This window comes from Trichoplusia ni, chromosome 1, assembly GCF_003590095.1.
Source record: "Trichoplusia ni isolate ovarian cell line Hi5 chromosome 1, tn1, whole genome shotgun sequence".
NCBI classification, from domain to species: Eukaryota; Metazoa; Arthropoda; class Insecta; order Lepidoptera; family Noctuidae; genus Trichoplusia; species Trichoplusia ni.
The window spans coordinates 2193411-2211054 of record NC_039478.1 but is presented as its reverse complement, the minus strand read 5'-3'; the positions used below and the strand labels follow the sequence as shown (position 1 = coordinate 2211054).

The 17644-nt window shown below is 38.4% G+C and overlaps 3 protein-coding genes across 4 annotated transcripts in view; all 3 read right to left on the bottom strand.

The window, feature by feature from the left end:
- The window catches only part of LOC113507709 (FH1/FH2 domain-containing protein 3), a 90126-nt gene extending 86730 nt beyond the window's left edge, over positions 1–3396 (bottom strand). The window contains exon 1 of one of the 2 annotated variants that reach the window (XM_026890785.1): positions 3160–3396. The gene's annotated coding sequence lies outside the window, so the exon portion shown is untranslated. The remainder of the gene's footprint in view (positions 1–3159) is intronic. The other variant, XM_026890679.1, reaches the window with a different exon arrangement.
- A 3591-nt stretch (positions 3397–6987) lies between these two features.
- On the bottom strand, positions 6988–17139 carry LOC113507557 (paramyosin, long form). The gene is made up of 16 exons (XM_026890441.1): positions 16946–17139; positions 16813–16869; positions 15645–15731; positions 14672–14838; positions 14208–14445; positions 13773–13892; positions 13355–13621; positions 13007–13253; positions 12730–12857; positions 11380–11492; positions 9380–9569; positions 9046–9180; positions 8550–8744; positions 8335–8430; positions 7949–8230; positions 6988–7725 (listed from the first exon to the last, which is right to left on the bottom strand). The coding sequence occupies exons 1-16, from the start codon at positions 17054–17056 to the stop codon at positions 7522–7524; spliced, it is 2637 nt and encodes an 878-aa protein (XP_026746242.1). The 5' UTR covers positions 17057–17139; the 3' UTR covers positions 6988–7521.
- LOC113507637 (paramyosin, short form-like) lies at positions 9645–11174 on the bottom strand. Its single transcript, XM_026890564.1, has one exon. The coding sequence runs from the start codon at positions 10575–10577 to the stop codon at positions 9645–9647; it is 933 nt and encodes a 310-aa protein (XP_026746365.1). The 5' UTR covers positions 10578–11174.
- Positions 17140–17644: the final 505 nt, after the last annotated feature.

Genomic DNA, 17644 nt, shown 5'->3' with positions numbered 1-17644 from the left:
TGATTCTATTTTTTTTCTGCCTAAATTCAGAATAAATAATTAGTCGTTTAGAATCTTAAGAAATCTGCCAATAAAATCATATCAAAATCGTATTCCGAATATTTTCTTTGAAATATAATCTTAAGATAAATTTACAAGACTAAAACTAATGTTCCAAAGATCTTATAACCAGGTCAGGGAGGTCAATCACTCCTGTAAAACACTAAACATACTATTACAACTTGGGATAGTCACAATTACATAGTTACAAGTATTTTACAGCCGGCAATAAAACGGCTTGAAAACTAAACACAGCAAAATCAGAACATTCAGTCTTTCCCTGGAATAATTTTCAATCTTGTTTTAATTAATATTTGAATAATTTGTCTTTTCAATAGAAGGTTCAAATACAGAGATATCGGAATTTATATTGAAATTACTTGCGATGCGTCCCAATAAATTTGATCGCGAAATATTGTCTTGCATGTATTGAAATATGAAAAAGTATTTGGAATTAATTGACAAAGCAAAAACTGCAGCAACGAAATATAGCCCGTGCTTTCAAAAAATGTTCCTACTATTTTTTGTTATGAAATAATTTCGATACCTATAAAACAAAATGGAAAACAATATTTTGACAAAACTTAAACTTTGAAGTTCAATTTGCTCCTATCTGCTTGAAATAGGATAATTAATTAATATGATATTGTACTATCCAATCATCATACCCATATCAACTGGATAATTCAATTTATCAGCAACCAATTGATCGTAACAGATCTAAAGTAAAACTGCCGATCTGAAACTCCGATTATTATTAACAATCTTCTGCACGTACAGCAAACAAGTAACAAGTTTAAAACATTGTTTTTATGTAGAAGCCAGTTTCTGTTCATTCAAATTACTAGCCAAGGCCAATCGCTAGGCTGTGTCATTTTATTCGGGAAATCTTGACCTACCTTTCCCTTTCGGCATCTTCATCAGAATATTTCGTAATCATCAAATACAATATGCACGAAAAATTTCAGCTCAATCAAAAAGCGGAAAATAGTTCAGTTTTAACTTGCAAGATTTGATTACAAATGGAGGTGAAACTGCATAATGCTTGTAAAAATGATCAATTTAAGTTTTATTAAGATTTAAATAGTATGTGAGGCTTCTTTCATTTTAGTACACATATTAATAGATTTAATTAGATCGAAGTGTCATGAGCCATTTAAAGTTTATGATTATTTTAACACAAAAACATGTATCAAGTTCAGTAAAATACTATTCTCATATTATTGATTAGTTACGTTTAGGTAAAAATACAAGTAAGATAGGAACAGTTGTATATTTTGAATTGAATATTATTAAATGTGCTCTATTTTATCTAATGCAATATAATCCAATACAAAAACGCAAATTAACTATTACAATATCGTGACTCCTTCAATACACAAAAAAGTATTTTATCATGCTACATAGTTATTTAACAGACCTATACGGTAAGCGAGAATAATGAAGGAGGCTGCAACCAGAAGATAGATTAAACTAACTAAGTTCGCAATATTTGCAAAAGGCTAGCCTGCCGGCGTTCGATCCTCGACTAATCAAAACAAATTAGTCAAAGAGCACTGAATCTAAGTTTAATTATTAAAGGAATTTCGTTATTGAAGGAGGAATTATATTCCCTTTTGATGCTCTGCTTTGGGGAACTGTAACTTTTCGAATATCAATAAAAATTAAAGATTTAAAATAATCTAAAATCCAATTGTCCAAAATGTCAATCCTTTCAAATTTTATCATATTGGTCCACCTGTTTTATAGTTGTGAATTGCATTATCATCGGATTTGAAGCTACATTGAAAATTTCAGCCTGCTAGCTTATCGGGAAGTGCCTCAAAATTTAGTTGCAAAAATCTAACCGGAACGACAAATAAACAAGAAAAGTGAGTGTTAAACGTGGGACAAATGTAAACTCGCATTGGTATTAATCTTACATGTTTCAGTGTCAACGTCGTGAGTCCTCACGAGCTTTAAAATATAAAGAAGGGTAAGAGTCCTACATTTTTGTACTAGGTAAGCTATTCAAAACACAGATTTTACTTTCCACGTATCCCTAGTGGTACAAGGAATTGCACAAAACAATTTTGTTATTAAGTTACAAGCGTGGTTCCGATGTCCGCTTTTAAAGTTAGGGTTAGAGGAAAACAACAAACAATTAAAAATTTTCCACAGAACCTCGAGCTTTAGCAAAACCTCTAACATTTTCACTAATAACAGGTATTGTAATACGAAACGAAACATTTGGGAGTATGTTTTTCGTGAATGTTTTAAGACAAAGGAAAATCTATGAAATGTTTAGAAAAACTCGATATTAAATCGCACAGCAATATTGTAACGTGGATGATATCTTGTCGATTTTTTAGGCGAATTTAATGCATATTTAGCATCTTGATATAATGAGGCATTGATTAATTTAATACTTATATGTTTAATGTACGATGTAGTTCAATTTAGAGTAAATATTAAGATAATTTAATGCCATACAAACTAATTTCAAGCTTGATTTCTGCTCATTGAACTGTCATGTAATCACTTAAAATGAGTTTCAGTATAATATGAGGTCCAACTAAATTATTTTTCAAACTGAAAAAGTGGTTTGGGTTCGAGGATGAATCTACAAAATATTGCCCAAACAAAAATTTGTGTCAATATTTTTCGTGTATTTTGAATAGCTCACTGTATCTGTGTGTGTTTTTTTTTGTAAATAACACAGGACAATAGAAATATGTTATTATGATTTCTACACTGTATGCTAAAAAAAACTCTATAATATCTTTAAAAAATAGATTACTAGTATTTAGTATTATTGAATATTTGGAAACCCAAAAAAAAAACACGTGATACGAGTTTTTATCAAAAAACACCAATACAGTAACACCGTTAAATTGTAACCTCAAGTTATTTTTGTGCGACGCATGTTTATCTAAAAAGTGTTGCAATGCTTATACAAAATGCCGTTTTGGTTAATTACACATTCGGTCTCCGCGACATGCATCGACTATACTGAGATACTAAAATAAAATTCACATCAGATCTTCAAATACAGAGTAACTAACATTTTGTAACACTTTAAGTTGTATTTATTTGTGTATATAACTGGATTTTAGTTAGAAATGCATTAAACTGACTGACCTGTAGAAATTGTTGATGACGTGCGCGTGCGCTTCAGGGCGGGCGGCCGACGACTGGGCGGGCGGCGTCTCGCTCGTGGCTCCGACAGACTTAGTTTTAGAATAGACGGGACGGCGACGACACGAGCACGTAGCTTCAATATAAAATTCACTTGAAGGTCTAAATACGACTATCGTTTAGCCAGTTAAATAGTACAAAATAGAATACAGCTATTTCTATTGTATTTTTGTTATAATTTGTGTGCTATTTATTTGATTTATTATCAATGTCGATTTGTAATGGCCCAAGCTGTTATGTGTAGTTTAGTCTAAGAAAAAACTCAAACTGTCTGAACATAATAATATACCTACTTTTAAGGTATGGTTCCATACCCGAATCCACTTGAAATTATTCCAATAGTTGTTTTGGAACCTGTATTCCAATAGTAACAGACTTAATACACGTCGAATTTACTAAAAAAAGGAATTTTGTATAATTTATTTATTTTACTGACCTATGGAAAAAAAATTAATTATCTGCGAAGACTGCGAGCACTACAAGTGTTTGTAACAACATCTATTTGCTGCTACTAAGCAATTTGGACAAATCAATATAAGAAATGACAGTTGACATAATTTTACATGTGATGTCAAGCTGAATTTGAAACTTATTGTATCCTTAAAAGTTTTAATATACTATAATGTACCTGTGCATACTTTGCCTCGAACTGCACAATACCATGATACCAAACTCGAATAAGCGTTTGCCATTCGGGCCGAAAACGTAAAAAATAAATGTCCAAATACAGCATTATGAAGAACTCCTTTGTGAGCTTTGCAGCTCAATATGTATTCACATATCTTCCAGGTATTCGTGACTGAACGTTCGTTTTCAAACAATTCAGAAAATGTCTGTGTACTGAAAATTTAAACTTCACTCGCTACAAACGCACAGGATTTTTTCGATCGATTGTTATTGCATGTTGTTCATATTTTTCTGTGATTTGTTTTTATTGAGAGGTACAGTAGTTCTAGCAAGCGGACGAAAATTACCAGATTTGGTAAAAGAGTATAATACTCGAATACATTTGAAAACGTCTGTACCAATAAAGATTGAGTAATTCAAAATTGAATCTCCACTTAAAGTATAAATACTTGTGAGCTCATGGCTAAGCTATAACCGCATACGTGATTCGATCACAGGTTAAGCTATGCTTGACGCAGTTAGTCCGTAGATGGGTGACCATCTTTGTCATAACGACTTCCTCCGTGTTTCGGAAGGCACGTTAAATTGTGGGTCCCGGCTGTTATTCCTACATCTTTGACAGTCGTTACAGGTAGTCAGAAGCTTGAAAAAGTCTGACAGCCAGTCTAACCAAGGGGTATCCAACCAAGAGTTGCCCAGGTAACTGGGTTAAGGAGGTCAGATAGGCAGTCGCTCCTTGTAAAACAACTGGTACTTAGCTGAAACCGGTTGGACTGGTAGCCGACCCCAACATAGTTGGGAAAGGGCTAGGCCAATGATGACTTAAAGTATAAATACTTTAAACTATAATATTTATTCATTTCTTAGGAAGGAAGCTAGTCTAGATAAAGTACTTTCCTCAAAATATCAGCAGAATGTACTAGATTTACATTCACAGAGAAAATAATTCTACGAAAGCGTTCATGCACGGCCGTGTAGTTACTACTAAAATAATATTATTTGGTCAGATAGGTTTTCAGATAATATTCGATACTTATTGGGTCTTTTATAGTAAAAAAAATATGAATAAAGTGTGCTAATAATTCCAGTTACGTCACTAACTATACATTTTTCATTGACAGGTACGTGCGACCATCTTTGTCATAAGGAGTTCCTCCTTGTTTCGGATGGAACGTTAAATTGTGGGTCCCAGCTGTTATTCATACATCTCTGACAGTTGTTACAAAGCTTGAAAGTCTGACAACCAGTCTAACCAACGAGTATCGTGTTGTCCAGGTAACTGGGTTGAGGAGGTCAGATAGGCAGTCGCTCCTTGTAAAACAATGGTACTCAGCTGAATCTGGTTGGATTGGAAGCCGACCCCAACATATTTGGGAAAAGGCTAGGCCAATGATGAGGTAACTTCACGATCCCTCACGCGTTTCTCATGCGGTCCCCATATTTGGTGCATTTCATCTAAGTATTCATAGTTCTCTTTTTTTTCTAACTTAATAATTACATAATTTTAGACAAATAAACTATTATTATTTTCAAACATCCGATAAACTTGTTTTTTTTCTGCACTACACAATGCAGTAGAATATTCCAGGTCAGAAAATGTAATTAATAGTACACTTAATATAAATATAGTTTTTTCTCAGGAAATTGTTTATCAACGAAGCGTTTTTGATCCTATTTTATACGGTCGCTCTTAATTGCATTATTTGTGCATTACTTTTAATGCACCTGTTTTATAAAGTAAAAGGTTCTTCTAAACAACGACAATTTCGTTACAAGTGATAATAAAAAAGAAACATTTTTTATTTCTTTGTTAAAACATTTATTAACAACAACACTTATTTTATTGTGGAGTTCTTAAGGCCACCTTCTTCAACATCAGATCAGCTCCATATCACCATGATGCTGTGATACGAAATACATAAAGCAAGAAAAAAATCGTCTGTATCGGAAACCGGGATGTGGTAATTTAATTTGCAAGAAAATGAGAGATGACTATCAGTCAAATAAATTTTCAGAGTCTACATTTAAGTCAGCTTAAGCAGCTTAAGCACTGAAATTATCAGATAAAATGCATTAATTTCAGTTACCCAGTGCTAGGAAAAGGCTGTATTTCTATGATCCTCTGTCTCTTTTCTTTGCCCTGCTCGGTCTCTCTCATTCTATTCCTGATACCTAGTATTTACCTTGTACCCTATACTCCGCGAAATCAAATTTATCTACAATGCACTTTCACGAAATTCTTTCTTGATACAAGAAACGGCGAAACTCCTTTGACTGTCATACGACCGTATCTAGGAAGAGGATTCTTGTATAATATGTTTAATATACAAAGCTGCATTCAAGATACGATGGTAGTAACATAGGTTTATTATGTCATAACGCCTACCAGAATTATACAAAATGATTTCTTTAATGTAAAGCATATATTGTAAATGATTCTGTGTGGTTGAGAGCGCGGTCTGTTGGTGGCTAGTGCGGCGACAGTCCCAACGGGCATTAATGCGTTACTTATATTCATGTTAAAATACAACTGTAATATTTTATTGAAATAAAAAGCATTCGCGAGAATATTCAGTGTTGTATTGATCGTGATCAATGCTTGTACGTTTTTAATAGGTGTACCTACGAGTGTGTTTTGTACGTGTAGAATATTCTGCAATAGTGAGATAGTAGGAAGGTTTTAATATATTATTATTTTAAAAAGTATCTAATATAGAAAAAATATATAAACCTTCAAGCTTTCTGGAGATGTCAAAGAGACCTTCGTGCTCTAAAGTTTTTCAAATAGATTGTTTTACTTAGAGCAAAAATTAATATCCTTACCAACTAAACATACTGATGAACTCTTTTATCTAAGCTTTTTGCAGGAGTAAGAAATTCGTAATGTTGTCAATATTCAATTATTTCACGCAAATGTTTCAATAATATTTTCAATCGGTTTTTTGGCATCGCACCCACTTAGTGACATGTTCTTCGAATCATTTTCATGTCGTTAATTTCTTTCATACATTTCCGAGTGCTGATTGATTACTCAGCCATGGCATACACGAAATAGGAAAATGTATTTTTTGTTAGTTACTGAAATATTTTATCTTTATAAAATGAGTATATGAGAGATACAATTGCTTGAAATAAAAAACCACGTTACTTTTGAAGTTTTATTGCTTTTTTTGTTTCTTTAACATAAATAGCATTTATTTTTAATTATTAAAAGTTACAGTTACAAACGTACAATATGTATTGCACCATTAATAAATAATAATATAAAATAATTCTTTTATTTTAAACTACTGCACCTAAATTACGGTACATAATGACATTGTATTCTATAGCGCCGGTGACCTTATATTAGAAAAATATTGAAAAAAAAAGCTTCATGTTTTTGGTTCCTTTATTTGGTTGAATTAGCGTTACATTTAAAAACGTCCATTGGGACGAGCGGTCGGCGTTTGGCCGAAGTAGTGCGGAGACACGGCAACGTTAGGGCGAGCCGTAGCGCCGAGCGCCCGTCCCGACTCGCAGCTGCGCAGGGGACGCCACTGCGCACTCGCACTAGCGTCTCCTGCCGCTTGTACATCACTTAACGAACGACTAGGCTTATTATACCCGACCGGAATTGCGCCCCGATATTGAAAGATGGAGAGAAATGCTGGTGTGGTGGGGCTGGGGTTGGGGCGCTCACAGGCGCTCTGAGCTCATGGCGCGAGACTCCTGCACCAGGTAGACCTGGGAGCCAGGCACGGTAGAGGTGGTGACGAAGGTGCGGTGCTTGGCGCGGATCAGAGACAGGTTGCTCTCGGCGCAGTCGGCGCGGTCCTCGGCGGCTTCCAACTCGCGCTGGAATCGTCGCACTCTGGTCACGTTCTGCTGGGACATGCCCTCCTGTTGATAGACAATGTGTTTTATTAGATTTGTTACCACTACTTACGGTGAAGTTTAATTTGGGAATTACATTTGTGGAAATCTTGGAATACTCTACTACTTAGTAGAAATCTTGGCCGATAATCATTATCGTATTCACGGTATTGTACGTATTGGCAGTTTTAATAAAGACATAATATGGTTCAAATGATAAAGGATATGATATTTTTAGACTGATCCATACCTGTTCTGTCAGCTGCCTCTTGTAAATGTTGACCTTCTGGGTGGTCTTTTCGAGGGAGTCCTGCAGGAGAACGATGTTCTTCTGGTCCTCCTCGCACTGGATCATGACCTCCTTGAGCTGGCGCTCCTTCTTGCGGAGGATCTTGATGGTCTCAGCGTGCCTCCTCTTCTCCTCATCCATTTCCAGTTCCATGTCCTTGATGCGGGCCTCAAGTTTGCTGATGATGCGCTTGCCACCAACAATGGCGTTAGCCTCAACCTCCTCCAGGCGAACGGAGATGTTCTAAAGACGAATGAGAGAATTCATGAGTGTTTGTAGATTTTCCTTTATGGGAACAGTTATATTTTTTCCTTTTTTTTTTAATATAAATAACAAAATGAACATACCTTGACTTCGATTTCGAGAGACTTCTTGACGGCTTCGATCTTGACGATCCTCTCCTGCTCCTCGTGGAGGTGCTCGACGGTGTGTTTCAGTTCAGTCTGTAAATTAAGAAAAGTTTCTTAGTTTTTTAAATCACAACAATATCTTCGCTACACTTTCATGGTATTGCAAACTTACATATTATTTCAAAAGTTTTATGATTTGTTTGATTTGTTACCTGGACGCGCTGGTATCTCTCGTCAGCAATGCGCAGCTCCTTGGTGATCTCATCGTAGTCGGCAGCGACGGCTGCGAGCTCCTGCTCGATCTTAGCCTTGTTGCTGGACAGGTTGACGTTGATCACGGTCAGCTCATTGATGCGGGTGACAGCCTCCTCGTAAGACTGTTCGACGGTGCGCTTAGCGCGAAGGGCCTAAACATAAATAATGATTTTAATAATGTTGTTGCCATGATTGATACCTTTTTTAAAACTATTCTCTTTATACATCAAGTTGTGGTTTGTATACGTGACTTGGATGTTTGTGACCGGAACACAAGGTACGCCTTAGTGCGGGACTCCTTTTTAATAGGGTTTATTCAAAACTAGTAGTGGGTTCAGTATTGAGTTTTTTTTTCAATTTCTTTATACAACCATCATTTATTTTTAAATATCTAAAGTTCTAGTTTCATTGTCACTATTTCTATGCTCACGGCTATAAAATGCTGGTGCTTACCTGCTCGTAGTTGCCACGGATCTCCTCGACCTCGCCGGTGAGGGACTGTATCCTGCGCTGGGCGACGCCGTACTGGTCAAGCGTCACCTGGAGCTGCCTCTGGACCTCATCGTAGTGGGTCTGGATCTCGGTGAGCTGGAAGAAATGAATGGTGTTTTTAGCAAAACCTTTTCAATACGTTGAGAATTCACGTGAAAAAGTAAAATCTTCGTCAACGTTGAATGTAATATATAACTAGTTTTGTTTGATGAACATCGGAACTGTTTCACCAACAGCTATTTATATTTTGCTCCAAACTTTACAACAACAACAAATTGAAAAATAGGAATCTCACCTGCAGAGACTGCTTCTTGATGGTCTTCTGGAGATCAATGTTGGTCTTGTTGGCAACGTCAAGAGAGAGCTCGAGCTCGGTGATCTGGATCTGGAGCTTCTTCTTGATGCGGGTGACCTCAGACTTCAGCTTGGTCTCAGCCTCGACCACGCGAGCGTTCAACTGCTCGATCTCGATGCTGGTCTGCTTGCTGTTGAAATACAAATACTAATCACACACTGAATTCACTAACATCACATATCATTAACAAAAATAGGTTGACGTATCACCTCGAATCTATTAACAAGCAAGTACTCAATTCATCGAATTGCTTTATCGTTTGTTTCAGTTCGCTAATTTTCTGCACATATGAATCGTCTATAATCGGAATTTCTGTTTGAATTCTCACAACGCACGTAGTTGGCGATGTTTCCCGAATTGCTCTATGTATAGTTTCAGTCATGGAATCTGATAGTTTATTCGCCGCTGCACTTGAAATCTTTGACTGCGCCATTACTTGCGAGGCCACATTTTGCGTGATTTGCGATAGATTTTTATCAATCACGTTCCTCTTACCGCGGAATTCAATCCTGTTCAGTTTTCTGTCGTCAGAAAAAACCTTCCTGTTGCGGTCTTCTTCAACATTTCGTCTACTTTCTTCTAAAAGAGTTTGTGCAATAGCTTTAGCTGATTTACCTCTATACATTTTAGCTTTTCCTCTCAGCTCCGCGCCAACGTTGACTTCTTTCTCATATAAATCTAACTCTTTCTCTATTTCGGCCATTCTCTTCTTTTGCCTCTCCATCCTGTACTTTTCACGGTCTGCTTTCTTTTTTGCTACCTTAGTTGTAACACTCTCTGCACCAACGTGTTTCGTCACATTAGCTGCAGCTGCAGTAGCAACTACGGAAAAAGGTGACCGTTTGGCTACGTTAAAGGTGTTAAGATCTTTCTTCGCTTGCTCAGCGATTTCGTGGGAAATGCGCGACACGTCGTGTGGAGAGTATGTTTGTATGGGCTTGTCAAACCTGTATTTGTCTAATCCTCGTTCGTTGTTCCACGGTAAGTGGGGGGGCTTCGTTGCGACACCCTGATCTTTAGCACTAATGTAGTCGATCATTGGCTGATAAAAATTGATCCCGTAGCCATAGTTATCTTCGTATATTGCGGTAGGTGGTCTGTTCCATTTATTATAGTTAGGCACTTTAACTGGCGGCATGTTGATAGATTTACGTCTTGAGTTCGATAACTATAACCGAGACACGGTGACAAATGGACGTGCGCGACTAAGGGCCGAGGTTGTGCAATTCGGGGCGCGAGAAAATGAACATCGCTTTTGTACATTTTCACTAGTACTTATTGCCAAAGTTTGTATGTGATCACCGGTAATAAGCTCCAATCAGACGCGAAGTTATATATAAATGGAATTCGTGCCAATTATTCAAAATACACTAATCGAACAACTACATTTGGTTTGATTCGTTCCCAATCGGAAATGCGCGTTTATATCTGTGTAATATTCATTCGTCATACTTTTATTATTTGTAGATATAACCTATTTCGGATGTGTTCGTATTTCTGTTACTTGGAAATATTGAATGCACTTCATCAATATCTAATTGGCGTGGATCCATGATTAATCCGTGTCATGGCTGTGATTGTTGATTGCGTGTTTAGATGTCACCCATCAGTCAGCGCGGGGAAGTAGTGGGGTGCAGCCGTTGAAAGATGTAGTAAGTTTGTAGTTCCGAGTTGGCGGTCGTCGAGTGCAGTGTTTTATGATACTTCAGTCTTACTCGCAGACCGTTGGTGTAAACAAGTAAGTCGCATACATTCAGTAGTGTTCATGTGTGCATCATTGTGGCAAAATTTGCTATCAGAATTCATGACTTCTTAAGTTATTAATTCATTCAAAGTGTTTGTATTCCAATTCACTTGAGGCCCCATGGCCTGTTTAAAACAGACCTACTGATCCACATTTTCCTTGTGTTTGTTTACAAGTTTTGCAGGTATATGCTTACCGGATAGCTTCGATTTCCTCTTCCTTCTCCTGGAGGCGACGCTCGGCCTCGTGACGGAACTGACCCAGTTCGGTGGTCAGCCTCATGGCACGCTGCTCCTCAGCCTTGCGGCCCTAAGATCGAGAAACAAATTTTAATGTCATTATAAGCCCGAAATTCCATTGAAGGAAGGTGAATTCTGGGAGTTGTAGGTTTCGTTGGAGTGTCAGATAGGTCAGGTACAGCGTTCATTTGAAGCGTCAGTGTTTATTTGAGTTTAACCAGGTCAGTACTTTAAACCCATTAATCACCGATTTCCAGGAAGAAGACCATTAAATTTTACATTCGTGATTAATGATAATTACGCTCAAGTACTGCCAAGATCATTTATAGATTCTAAACCTTCCTGGTTTCATGGAAATTATCATGTTGACATATGGTTTAACATATATCATGGATGCTCCAAATTAACATTAACATTTCATGCTCAAATCATGGACTTAATTTTATTTGTTTGCAATGCGAATGTATTCTATTGCGAATTCTTTCCGCAAGCGATTTATTCACGCAAGTTATTCCGTTGCCCCTAATAAAAAATATTTTAGAAATCCATTGTTCCTTATCGGAGCCATTCAGTCGTCTAGAAAAACGAAAATTTCAGCGAATAACTTCAGATATTGCATAAATAGTCTGTTGTCCTCGCTACTAAAAATATAAGTTTCTATAATTAGATGTTACGGAACCCTGGCAAGTGCGCTCGTATCGTATTTAATAGCTGATTGCTTGCCAAACTGTTGCTAACAATTTGAACAAGAATGACCTATTAATTACCTTTGTCAAATGAGCCGTTCACCAGCTTAGTTATATGTTTATTTTTATATCGCATCGGTACGCAGTAATCTGATATCCTAACATTCGTTGAATTATCCTGTTTTTATTTCTTTACTAATTAAGAGAGATTATGTATCCGAAGCTATTGGGCCAATTATCCAGTAGTTGATACAATAATATTATTAATTGGCTTAGTAATTTTTAAGCCGGTTAACTGGAAATTATATTCTTTCTACTAATTTTGATTAAGAAGAAGCAATTATTTTATTCTCGTGATTAATAAAAGTAAATGAATTATAATATTAAATGGAGTAAAACAGGAAAAAATTTCACTAAATAAATTTAACATTATTTTCTCAGAGTTTCGCCTTTTTCAAATAAGGAACCGGTTTTGTTAATGTTTATCTATACTGTCCAGTTGTGAGCGCTAAGTCTTTTGCCGCTTCTTTCAGAGCGGCCATTTGAAATGTTAATAATGTACGATATTTAAAATTTACGAGAATGAAAGAACGAACGACGGAGGAATAAAGGGTGACTTACAGCCTCAGCCTCCTTGTAGGCAGCGGTGAGTTCCTCTCGCTCGTTCTCAAGACGGCGCAGCTCGATCTCGAGCTCGTGAAGACGGCGGTTCAACTCGGTGAGATTAGCGCGGGCGTCGTGCAAGTCATCTGTAAAGTAACGCCTTTTAGCATACAAAAGTGGAGAAACCAAAATTAAAAATTGCGATTTGCAAGGGAACAAATTCAATAAGAACACAACTTTTGTAGTAAACAGAGGAAGCAAATTATAGAGAAAAAAATCGAATGAGTAAACTTACCACCCAGCTTCTTGTTCTCGCGGCCAAGGGCATCCTTCTGCTCACGAGTTTTGTCGAGCTCATGGGTGATGCGCTGGATTTCGGTGATCTTGATGCGCAGGTCACGCTGGGTCTGCTCGTACAGCTGTACGGTTTCCTCCAGGCGCGACTTAATCTCAATGTTGACGCGTTCCAGCTGTTCAGTCCTCTTCTGGAGCTCCCGAGCGGTTCCGTTGGCCTTCTCCAGGTCGATGATGAGTACCTCAACCTAAACATACGTACACGTGTAATGCATCAATATTTTAGAGAAACTTATTCTATATAAATCCATCCATATTTGCAAAATACTATGTTAGTGTAAGTACACACCTCGCTCTGCAGACGAGACTTCTGTTTCTCAATGTTGCTGATCTTGGCGATGAGGGTCTCGATCTGTTCCTCCTGCTCCTGGATGCGGATGGAGTACTTGCGGCGGATCTCCTCGATCTCCTCAGCCCTGGCGGAAGCCTCAGCCTCGAACTTGGAGCGCCAGTGGCCAACTTCGCCATTGGCCTTGACCAGTTGACGTTCCAGGTCCAAACGGGCCTCGGATTCCTCCTCGTACTGGACGCGGACGGACTCCAAGTCGATCTCAACCTGTTAAATTGCAATAAATAAATAATTAAATTTAGAAATATATGTAATGGATGAAATAAAGAGCCGTATTTTGTCCGGCTGTCAAGTATTTGAGCAAAAAAGTTGAATATGCTTGACAAATATACATTTTTCAAATTGATTTCTATCTTACCTGGTGGAGGCTAGCCTCCAGCAGAGAACGCCTCCTCTCCTCATCCTCAAGCCTGCGGCGAGAGTCCTCGAGCTGGCTGGCCAGCTGGCTCCTAAGGTACACCACGTTCTCAATGTTCACCTGGAAGTTATTAAAAACACCGTCACTCTTATTTCTTAAGGTTTAAAATTGATAAGATTGTTTAAAAGTTCTATCAATATTTATTTTGAATACAATTTCCTAAGATGACAAAACCTACATAAATAGATTAAACAGTAGATACAATAACGAAGACGATTGATCATTTCAACAAATTAAACGAATTGACCAAAAAAAATATGAAAATTGTATCTCTGCTTTCGAACGAAAAAAAAAACTATTTTTACTTTCCGTGCTATTTTCGAATCATACTTTTTTCTTCGTATTAAATGTAATTTGTTAACAAGGTAACTGTACCTTAAGGTCCTGAACTTCCTTGATGAGCTCAACATTCTCCTGAGACAGGCGCTGCTTGTGGGAGGTGATGTCCACAATGGTGCGGTTCAGCTCCTCGATCTTGATGTGCAGCTCGCTGATGGTGATCTCCAGCTTCTCGCATGTCTTGGAGATGGTGATCTTCTCCTTGGTTACATTCTCCACCTGGGCCAACAGCTCGTAGACTTCAGCCTGGAATTTGGACTTCTCCTTCTCGGACCTGACGACAAAGAAAAATATGTTGCGATCACGACATACACAATATTTTGACAATGATGTTGGACTTTTCTCAGATGATGTATTAGTCAGTGTAGTGTCAGAGACGCACAGCAATTTTCGCAATAAGTTTCGCATAGCATTATCTTAACCTAAACACAGGAGTCACACGTCGGTTAGTACAACAATGACAAGATGACGTATTTAGAGGATAGTCAGTGTGTCCTCACCTGGCTCTGCTTTTGGTAAGCTGGTCGATTTGTTCCTGGAAGTCGACCACGATTTCCTGGTGTTTCCTCTTGAGCAGGTGGGCGGTCTCCTCGGACTCAAGGTGGACATCTTCCAGGAGCTTGCGGAGCTTGGTAAGTTCGGTGTCGCGTTTTCTGTTGATCTCGAACTGAAAAATGTATGGCTCCGTTTCAAATACTACCCCAAAATGTATTTATTTTGGGGGACATTTGAAATATAAGTTCTGAATAAACAACGCAATAATTGCCAAAAGTACTTTAAAAATCTTATTCACAGATATTAGATGTAAATTAGGAACAAAACTTTTTCTTTGTTTCCATATTAAATTACTTTCAATTACAACGCAATTTTACAAAAATTATATAAAGTTAAATTATTGCAACAATGGGTTATTATGAAAAGAGGATTAAACGTGAGATTTGTTTTAAGTTTTCCTGAAAAATAAACATTCTACGGACAACATACACGTCGCAGAGCAATTAATTCGCAAAGACAACTTACAAATAATTTCGCATAGCTTTTAAATGAAGGTTTTATGATTTTGCAATCTCGATTTCCATATTTTGTTTAAGAATTGTAACGTTCTTCAATATTTCCAAGTATGTTTTTCCTTCGGTTCCACTGAACAATAATAACAAAGACACTTTCTTTGAAGTCCTTGATTTTATTTTGTTTATTCAAGCTTCTTAGACAATTTCCTCTCCTCGATCTGTTATATTGAAGTTTCATTTCTTAGACTGTAATAGTTTTCAATATTTTTCTTTCTCCTTCCAGTTTTTTATTCTTTGTTTAATTTTCAGACTTTCTTTCTCAAAGCTTTTCTATGCTTCGGGTAGTATTCTAGTTACTGTTGTACTTGATGTTGGTTTTTTTATAATTCTTACCGTTTTAAATTGATGATTTTTAATGTTATGTTTTGGGCATGATTAGTAAGTAATTGTTGGGAATATCTACCTGACTCTCGGCACCGCCTTCAGCTTCCTCCAGCCTCTCAGACAGTTGGATAACTTGCACGCTCAAATCTGCCTTCTCCCTCTCGATCTGAAATTCACCAATTATTTACTCGAGTTCCTAATAAAAATACAAGCAGGATTACTTGATATTCAAATCCGTATTATTAATGGTTAAACAATAATACTGATGATGAACTTCCATATCATAAAGTTATGATTAGTATGTGGTGTCATACTCAAACACAGATGTTAATATTCATTGAAGTGACTCTTACATGAATTTCTACTTTTTTCAACCATTATGCAAGAGAAGGTTTCCGTGTCCGTCCTTCGCATATTTTAGCATTGTGCCATCTAAATTAAGAAATGGTTTACGTCTCACGGCAACTCTGACTAACTCGGATATTTTCGCTACTCATACCGCGGTCTATTATTATATTTCAATATTGTGGCATTCTCAACGGGAACGAGCATCATTTGGCCCAGTTTCAAAAGTGAGACCGGAGAGCGAGAAGTTGAGATTTTAGAGAATGCTTTCGCTACAGAGCTAAATATATCGCGGAGAGCGCGAGCGCCGACAGCCGCGAGTCGCAGGCAGAGGCGCGCGCAGTGCGCATGCGTGCCGTGCGCTTGCCATTCTACGTGCACGCAACTACGAAACGAAAATAGAATGTGCGAAGCTCGATCAGATGTCTCTCCTCAAACAGCTCACACACAATGTATGCCTTCAACAATATGGATGATATTGAACTTTATGACACGGATATGAACTAATAAGGAAAAACAATATTTAAGGTCACTTCACTAGATCTTCCTCACATGAATATTACATAAACACAATAATGTATGATTTCAGTTATTAAAAACTTGTTAGTTAATATAGCTACACATCATATCATCAGTTAATAAGCGATGACTGCAGAAGTCTTGTTGAAGAATTTCACAAGTTATTTAAATTTGATTCCTTTTTTTTGAGAAGTAATTATAAATGATGGATTAATATTTGGATTCACTGATAAGGGTGTCAATCCAGGTGAAAGCGTAGGGCGGGCGGTATTAATAGAGGTGTTACGGAAAACGCGCGCCCCGCCTACACGGCAGCGGTGCGCGCGCGCCCTGTATGGCCGGCGCACGCGCCGTATCACATTTCGCATGCTCGATCAGCTTACCCTCTGACGCAGCTCCCTTTCGGATTCCAGATCATCATGGAGGAGACGGATTTTGTCCTGAAAAATACAAGATACTCTATCATGTGTCCGCAAACACTTCACAAGCACTGCACTGTGTCGTCGCGGCCGGTACCTCCAGCCTGGAGAGAGCACTCAGGTCGGCGCTGTACTCGATGTTGACGTCGGTGGTGCCACCGCCGCTGCTGCGGTAGGTGTATTTGGAAGTCTTCGCCACGGCGGACATTGTCGCTGGTTCGTCTCTCGATCGGCAGTCGGCGCTACGTTACCGGTCGGGCACCGTTCGACTAGTGAGAGCGGGTGCGGGCGGCGCGCGCGCAAGATTGTCCGCCCCGCGCTCCCGCGCCCCCGCGCCCCCGCTCAATCCGCGCGCCCCGGCCCGCGCCCGCGCCGCTCTCCAGGGCGGCCGGCCGGCTGGAGCTCGCGGATCGTGTTACCACCCCCGCGCACCCCCCTCTCAGCCTTTTATAGACACGCCCGGCTTGACGCCGTCGCGGTTCTCTTTTATTTGTTTTGCCCAAAATTTGGCGAAACCCTTCTCGTCCTAAATAGTGTTACCGTGCAGCAGTGCAGTCAACACAGTGCAGTTATATCGCCGGTACTGAGACTTGTTGTAAACAAGTGGAGTCGTGGGCGGTGAGGCCAGGTCCAGGCGTTTCCTGATGGATTCTTGTCGGTCCCTGGCAGGCGCCCGCGCCCCACTAAATGCCACCAAACGTCTGAACTTAACAATGAACTTCTTGTACTCTTTAAATTAACCCCCAACAGTCGACGTATACTCTGTTTACAAACATTAATTAAATCTAATTTTATC

Coding starts and splice junctions, on each gene's coding strand:
- LOC113507637 (XM_026890564.1), bottom strand. CDS start 10,577: ATGCCGCCAGTTAAAGTGCCTAACTATAATAAATGGAACAGACCACCT.
- LOC113507557 (XM_026890441.1), bottom strand. CDS start 17,056: ATGTCCGCCGTGGCGAAGACTTCCAAATACACCTACCGCAGCAGCGGC. Junction 12,858..13,006: donor CGAGAACAAGAAGCTGGGTG/GTAAGTTTACTC, acceptor GTTACTTTACAG/ATGACTTGCACGACGCCCGC. Junction 7,726..7,948: donor AGAGGCAGCTGACAGAACAG/GTATGGATCAGT, acceptor GTCTATCAACAG/GAGGGCATGTCCCAGCAGAA.